The 8,415-nt window shown below is 43.2% G+C and overlaps 1 protein-coding gene across 1 annotated transcript in view; it reads left to right on the plus strand.

Annotated features, from left to right (window-relative positions):
• LOC109959620 (amyloid beta A4 precursor protein-binding family A member 1-like) overlaps positions 1-8,415 on the plus strand; it is a gene marked incomplete at its 5' end in the record, with an annotated part of 39,383 nt that overhangs the window by 17,814 nt on the left and 13,154 nt on the right. The window contains one exon of the mRNA XM_020599136.1: positions 1,422-1,567. Within this exon, the coding sequence (XP_020454792.1) occupies positions 1,422-1,567 (146 nt within the window). The remainder of the gene's footprint in view (positions 1-1,421; positions 1,568-8,415) is intronic.

Consider the following 8,415-nt stretch of genomic DNA (forward strand, 5'->3'; position numbering starts at 1 on the left):
TGAAGTTTAGACCAAAAAGTTCTACTTTGGTCTCATCTGACCACATGACTTTCTCCCATGCCTCCTCTGGATCATCCAGATGATCAAGGGCAAACTTCAGAAGGGCCTGGACATGTTACCTTGTGTTGGGGGGCAGCATGCGGAAGAGTCTTAAGATTTTTTTCTGCCTCCTGGATTCTCTTCTGTACCTCTGCCTGCATCTGAACCAGCTCCGTCTGCACACACAACATCCATAACTTAGTATAGAAAAAAAAAGAAGCCACACACTGTGGGCAGCAACAGCCCTAGATTATTAATTCAGTTCAGTTAAGTTGCATTTTAGAAAAGCTACAATTGTAACAACACAGTTCTTACATGCTACAACCAACATGAGAGAAAGAATCACTACAAAAAGCATGGCAATATTATCCTGGTGAGCTTTTTTTTGTTTAATACATACCTGTCTCTCCTTTCTCTCTTCCTCTGGTTTGATCACACGATGTCCCTTGTGCCCTTGCTGGCAACACACCTCACACACACATTCCTTGTCTTCGTGGCAAAACAGGTTCAGAGGTTTGTTGTGTTGAGAGCAGTTTCTTGGGTTCACTGTGGGAAGCTGAGGGTACAAGCTACCCTGCTGTGGCCCAGCGCCTGGTAAGACCTCCAAATACATAGACGTTGATGGTGAGGCCGAGGAGGAGCTTTGCTTGAGGCTGTTGGTTCTTAGTTTCTCCATAGCCATGAACTGTCCATTCTCTGTAAGTGGGAAAACTTGAAAAATCAGCAGTGTATCAAATACTTATTTGCCCCACTGTATGTCATCACTCTAAAATTTTATGATTTCTATTATGGGGACTTGCTTTTTGTCCTTGTAGAGAAGGCATGTTAAACGGTGTGCAGAGATACATGTTTTCACTTATGGTTATCACTCTGTGTGTGTCAAAAGCCTATGTCTTCACTCTGTAAGAACATACTGACTCAGTAACAGTTTTCTCATTTCATCAAGCTACCTTCTCATGGATACTGATTTCTAATAATACACGCGTCATTAAAGGCAACTAATGGCTTTAATACATCAATTGTTAATGCTCAATAGCTATAAAGCCTGGTAAGAAAAGAATATATGAAGGTGACTGGAGGTGTCCTCCCCACACCTTCATCAACAATCACATATAACTTCACTAGAGTACTTTGCCTGAGCAACAAATAGTTTTATAAGAGTACCCTCTCCAAAATATTGAACTTGTTTTCCACATATTACAGCTTAAAGTATATCCTTCCATATTTCTAGTGATGCTGTATAGTTTAATTCATCTTTTTCCCCAAACTAGTAGCTATGATCCATTGTTAGTTGAACAATATTAATGCAGCCTAATATATTAATCCCAAAGTGGGAGGAAATATTGTTACATAGTATTATTGAACCACTCTCCCCTCTCCAGTCCCAGGGCCATGTGACCCAGAGGACCTGATTGATGGGATCATCTTTGCAGCCAACTACCTGGGTTCCACCCAGCTGCTGTCAGATAAGACACCATCCAAGAACATCCGCATGATGCAGGCACAGGAGGCTGTCAGCCGCATCAAGGTGAAAGCACACATAGTACACACTCATGTACACACTTGTGTGTGAAGTTAACAGATGGCACATATATTTTTAGAAGCCACAGTTGAGTCTGTTTCAAGTTCAGGTAGCTGTGTGTTAAGTTTTGAACTTTTAACAAATCTGTAGGTGATACATTGTTTTGAACTTTTAACAAAATCTTTTAACAAATCTGTAGGTGATACATTATATAGACACACTCTGACATCATACCACACCTCTGGTATTTTTATTTTCCATGTTTATTTTCGAAGATCCCACTTTTGCATTATTTTCTTATTTTTCATCATATTTAAAGATGACTAAAGTTTGTTTTATGTCTATGTATCTTATGGTAGCTGTCTCTCCCACTCAAATGTACAGATCGGTGACAAATTAAGAGAAAGACTAACAAAGTAAACAGCTTACACTTTTAACTGTACATTGCAGCTACTGCTCCCATGCAGAATATGTTATCTCATGTTGTGTTCTCATTGTATTTTTTATATGCTTTGTATTATATTTCTATCACTCGCTGGTTGAAGTGCCTTTAGATCTTTATGCCACTTTTTTACCTTATATTTCACTTGTGTTGTTTGGCATTCAGTGTGGGCGGCAAAGTAAGAATTTCATTGTGCAGCAAAACACGATTCCATACTGTGCATATGGCAATAAACACTTTGAATCTTTTAAAGAGCCCATGGCGCTTTTCCTTGTTTTCTGACTTATCTAGAAAACATACAATAAACTTTATCATTACACAGTCATGTGCAATGAAATTAGTATGCTCTTGACCAAAACAGAGCGCAATAAAGACCTTCAAAGAAAAAGATATAAAACCAATTACTAAACAGTAAAAATAAGGTACATTGTAAAATGACAAGTCTATTTAACTTGAACTTATTATGCTGATAAAATAGTATTGCTGCAAGCATTGTCCTAGCAACTGATGGCTTTCAGCTGAATTGCTCTCCATATGTCTTTACAGTTGAAGGCATAGTCCTTTACAGCTGAACTATCAGTAGTCCCTGAGTGGGAGTGAGAGATGGATGTGTGTATGTGGTAGTGGAGTGTTGGGAGGTCTTCGGACTCCGTGTTTGTTTGAAGTTCTAATGGCCAGGGGAATAAGCTGTTTGTGAGTCTGTTGGTATGTGATTTGATTGATCTGTAACATGGCCCAGAGGGTAACAGATCAAACAGGTGATTGGCTGGATGTGAGGAGTCTGAAGTTATGGTTTTTAACCTATTTAGGCAGCGGGATGTGGATATATCCTCCACAGAGAGCAGGGGGCAGCCAATGATGTTTTGTGCTGTGGAGATCACTCTCAGGAGAGAATTTCTGTCCTCCGCTGTGGAGCCAGCGTGCCACACACACAAAACCCTATGCGAGGACACTCTCCATGGACGAGTGATAGAAGGCCAGCAACAGTGTTTTCTCCAGATTGTTTTTCCTCAGGACCCGGAGGAAGTGCAGCCGCTGCGGATCCTTTTCATGATGGCTCTGGTGTCTGTGCTCCATGAGAGGCCAGTGGAGATGTGGATGCCCAGGAACTTAAAGGTGGAGATCAATGGAGATCTCCACACTCTCTCTATTGATGGAGAGAGGGGGGTGGTCTTTCCTGCTCTTCCTGAAGTCAATGATGATTTCTTTGGTCTTTTTGGTGTTTAGTATCAGGTTGTTCGCTAAGCTTCAGTCAGAGAGTTTCCTCACGTCATACCTGTATGACTCATTTCCATCGGTGATCAGCCCAACCACAGTGGTGTCATCCGCAAACTGTATGCTGGTATTTTTTGGGTGGAATGGAGAACAGTCATGTGTGTATAGTGCAAACAATAGGGGGCTCAGCACACATCCCTGTGGGGAGCCAGTGCTGAGGGTGAGGGTGGGGGAAAGGTGGGAGCCGAGTCTGACACGCTGTGGGCAGTTTGTGAGACAGTCCTTAATCCAGCTACAAGTGGAGAGGGGGATCTGGAGGCCTGAAAGTGTAGTGGTGAGTATGTCCAGAATGATCGTATTGAATGCTGAGGTGAAGTTCACAAAGAGCATCCTTACATAGCTCCAAGTGGCTTAGTGTCTGTCTGTTTGCTCTATAGGCAAACTGGTGGGGGTCGAAGGAAGGAGGGAGGCATTTTAGATGTGGTGAGAGAGCAGTCGCTCAAAGCACTTCATGACAACAGACATTAGTGCTATGGGTCTGTAGTCATTTAGGCTATCAATAGCAGATTTTTTGTGAAGGGGGATGATGGTGGCTGATTTCAGGCAAGGTGGAACTGAAGAGCCTGACAGGGACGGGTTGAATAACTTTGTCAGGATCCCTGCTAGCTGGTCTGCACTGGCTTTTATCACCTTAGCTGGGATGCTGTCTAGTCCTGCAGCCTTGCTTGGGTTTACTGCCCTCAGTACCCTTCTCACTTCTTGTTCCTGGAGGCAGAGTGTGGTGGTACAGGAGTTGGAGTTTGCGGGGGGTAGTACGGGGTAGTGATTGGACTCAAAGCATGCAAATAAGATATTCAGCTCCTCTGCCTACCCGCTGTTGCCATTGGAGGTAGTAGGGTTGCAGCCCCTAAAGTTGCTGATAGCCTGAATCCTGCCACTCGGTTATTGGTAGGGGGGCATAAGAGGGACCACATAACCCCAGTCCTGGCATCTCTTCACTGGCTTCCTGTGCATTTTAGTGTTCGTTTTAAGATTCTTTTGTTTATAAGTCCTTGAATGGGCTTGCACAATCTTATCTTGCGGAACTTTTACATCCGTATAATTCGTCACGGTGCCTTAGATCAGCTGATCAGCTTCTTCTGGAGGCACTGAGGGCCAGGCGGAAAACTAGGGGGGATAGAGCCTTTGCTGTGGTGGGTCCAAATTTGTGGAATGCTTTGCCTCTTTATATTAGGCAGGCCCCCTCGTTGTCCATTTTTAAGTCTTATTTGAAAACCTATTTGTATTCATTGGCATTTGGCCAGGAATGAGAGTCTGTCTGTAGTGCTATAGTGTATGTTTTATTGTTTTTATTTTTAGTTATGATGTCACGATTTTAGAGTTGTACGGTATGTTAAGCACTTTGGTCAGCTGTGGCTGTGGTAAAGGGCTTTATAAATAAAGTTGAGTTGAGTTGAGTTCCACATCTGCCGAGGGTTGTTGGCGGTGAAATGGCCGTCAGTCTCCTTCCTGTAGGCATCCTTGGCGTTTTTGATGGCTCTCCTCAGATTGGCTTTTGAGGTGCTGTATGCCGAGTCATCACCAGTCCTAAAGGCCACATTCTGGGCTCTGATCAGAGCCTGAACTTCGTCATTTCCTGTGCATTTTAGTGTTCGTTTTAAGATTCTTTTGTTTATAAGTCCTTGAATGGGCTTGCACAATCTTATCTTGCGGAACTTTTACATCCGTATAATTCGTCACGGTGCCTTAGATCAGCTGATCAGCTTCTTCTGGAGGCACTGAGGGCCAGGCGGAAAACTAGGGGGGATAGAGCCTTTGCTGTGGTGGGTCCAAATTTGTGGAATGCTTTGCCTCTTTATATTAGGCAGGCCCCCTCGTTGTCCATTTTTAAGTCTTATTTGAAAACCTATTTGTATTCATTGGCATTTGGCCAGGAATGAGAGTCTGTCTGTAGTGCTATAGTGTATGTTTTATTGTTTTTATTTTTAGTTATGATGTCACGATTTTAGAGTTGTACGGTATGTTAAGCACTTTGGTCAGCTGTGGCTGTGGTAAAGGGCTTTATAAATAAAGTTGAGTTGAGTTGAGTTCCACATCTGCCGAGGGTTGTTGGCGGTGAAATGGCCGTCAGTCTCCTTCCTGTAGGCATCCTTGGCGTTTTTGATGGCTCTCCTCAGATTGGCTTTTGAGGTGCTGTATGCCGAGTCATCACCAGTCCTAAAGGCCACATTCTGGGCTCTGATCAGAGCCTGAACTTCGCCTGTCATTCAGGGTTTTCGGTTTGGAAAAACCTGAATGTGTTTGTTTACTGTGGCAGTTTCGACACAGCACCTGATGTAAAATAGCACAAACTCTGTGTAAGAGTTCAGGTCCTGTTGCTCGAAGAAGCTCCAGTCCGTATGTGCTAGATAGTCCTGTAGTTGGGGGAGTGCATTTTCAGGGCCAGGTGGTGATGGATTGAATATTTGGTCTTGTTTGCCTTCTAAGAGGGGTGTAGGCAGGGATGAGGAACAGTGAAAGGTGATCGGACTGCCCTAGGTGGGGAAGGGAAACTGCTCTATAAGCATGCGTGATATTGGAGTAGACATGATCAAGTGTCTTTTCCCCCCTTGTAGGACACTTGACGTGCTGATGGAACTTGGGAAGCACAGTCTTTAAGCATGCTTGATTAAAGTCCCCTGCTATTATATGGATGGCATCAGGATGACCCCCTCTGATGTTTGTTAACGATGTGCTGTAAGTGTCCAAGAGCCCTGCTAATGTTAGCATCGGGTGGAATGTAAACAGCAGTGATGATAGCTACTGTTAGCTCGCGGGGCAGAGCTAACAGTAAAACCCCCCATCGTGGTCCTGGCGGTGGATCGTGCAGCCTGCAAGCTGCACCACCGAATCAGGAATCAGGAAAGTTTGTTGACAACAATGATGTACAGTGCCTTATCTGGTGGCTCAAATGCAGGGCTTTTAGTGTTTCACTTTCCAAATCAAACAAGTAATTTATTATAAAGCCTGTTACTATAGGGATGTGATAGCATTAGTGTGTACATTACTGCAGCTACTGCTATCTTAAATCAGCATTTGCTTAGAGCTAGTCTGTGATTATGTATTTTTAATGTTTAGTTTGAAATATTACAGTTTATTTAAAAAATTTCACATTGTCAAGATAATGCTAGCACCATTTATTTGTTTTTTTTCTTTGTCTTTTTTGTATGATGCATAGCTGCCATGGTATTTAGTTGACAGCCCCAATGTTAATACAGTGTATTAATAGATATCTTGATCTTACTAAAATTTCCTAAATGAATCAATAAGGTTTAATTTACTAGCTAACAAAATTAGTGCAGTTAATTTAAGTTTTAATGGCCATTTAATTAATGTGTGGTCATGCTGTGTCACTGTTAAGAGTGTTACCTGAATACCACTGCAGATATGTACAATACAAAACAAACAAGAACAGCTCAACAGCTGTGCTAGCAGTTGATGGGGCATTATCAGTGTGATGACAGTGATGGTAAAATCCCTTAAATACCACCTGTACATTGTACACACTCCGTCTTACTGCTGCCATTTTGCTGGTGAGACCCCTTAAAAAATCCTAGAATGCAATGCACTGTTTACTCCCTGTTGTAAAGTAGAACAATTCAGCCGATAAATGTAGCTACTAGACTACAGTGAAGTATGTCTTTCTTTTAGCTACATAAATTATGGATCAGCATCTGTGGACCGCCTCTTTGTGAGGGTTTACTCCTGTATAATATTGGTTAAACTGTCCAATCACAAGCCAACAGTGTTGTGCCTACATTATCTATTATCTGAAATTTCATTTTCTCTTTCATTGCTGTTTTGTGAAATGTGTTGTTTTGCAACATTGTTTTCAAAAATGTATTTTCAATTTTACCACTAGCAGAATATTAGACTGTCACAAAATGAGAACACATCATCAGAATTTCTTCTTTACTGTACGTGACACTTGTCACACTCATAGGCCTAGTCCTGTCTCAGCCCCATGGTTTCCCTACTATTCTGAAGTGTGACATTCTATGCCCAGCTGCTAGTCATCTCCAGAACCTGCCCCCCTCCCCCCAACTCTGCCCTGCCTCTCAAACCTCATTCTACAGCACTCACACACACCTGGTTTAGAGTCCTGCTGATAGGTTTACAAACCCTAACAGAATTTGAATGATGAGTGAGATGCCAGGAAAGAGAGTGGAGTTGTCTGGCATGAACTGCACCTTTGTGATATTGAAGCAACTGTGATGACCACTCCAGAACCTTCGCTTTTTTCTGCTGCACTGAAGGATCAACTTGGCTTTATGTTTCAGACCACTGTCATGCTGGAAAGTTCAAGTGCATCCCAAAAGTAGCTTCTAGCTTCTTCTGTATTATTGCAAATAATACATGATATGATAGGGAGAGAGTAAGCAACAGGGCCGGTTCTGGACTGAACAGTGGGCAGAGATGTTTCAGGCAGGAGAGAAGGTTTAGGAGCTGTGGACAAAGGCAGGACTCACAGGGGAGATGGAGGCGAGAGATGAGTCAACCAGGAAGGATATGCTGAGGTTGAGGGAAGGAGTGGAGAGCCGAGGAGCAGCGAACGGGGGGGTAGCTGGACTCACCGGTGGAAAAAAGAGGGGTTGTGCTGGGAGCTCGAGAATGCTTGTGCACCAAAGGAGAGGCGAGTCGAGTGGCAGCAAGTCTGAGAGGGCTGGTTCACTGGTAAGAGGGAGGGCCAAGTAGTAGTGAGTTTGAGAGCAGTGGCCTCGCACCCTGGAAGTTGGAGACAGGTAAGCAGAAAAAACACATCGATGCACGAGAGAAGAACAAATCACAGGTAAGTGAGAGAGTCAGGGAGCCGATGAAGACTTCTGGCTGAGCAGAAACATGCGGAGGTAGAAACGATTTTACAGACCAGCAGGGAACTGGTGGAAAATGCCATGTATATATGGGGAGCTGAACTGGGAGGTAATGAGCGGCAGGTGAACAAGATGACTGATTACGCTGGTTAAGATTATGACAGGGAGATGATGACTGATTACTGGTTAAGATTATGACAGGCAGAGGAAAACGGAAACAAAGAACTGAAAAACAGGGAGCACAGGACCGAACCATAAAAAATGGTCTCTAAAGGGCTAAGAAACTCTCTGACTATTTATGCACACACTAATTACAATCAGTCCTCTGCCTCATTCATGACAACACT

Source organism: Monopterus albus, unplaced genomic scaffold (genome assembly GCF_001952655.1).
Source record: "Monopterus albus unplaced genomic scaffold, M_albus_1.0 scaffold40.1, whole genome shotgun sequence".
Taxonomy (NCBI): domain Eukaryota; kingdom Metazoa; phylum Chordata; class Actinopteri; order Synbranchiformes; family Synbranchidae; genus Monopterus; species Monopterus albus.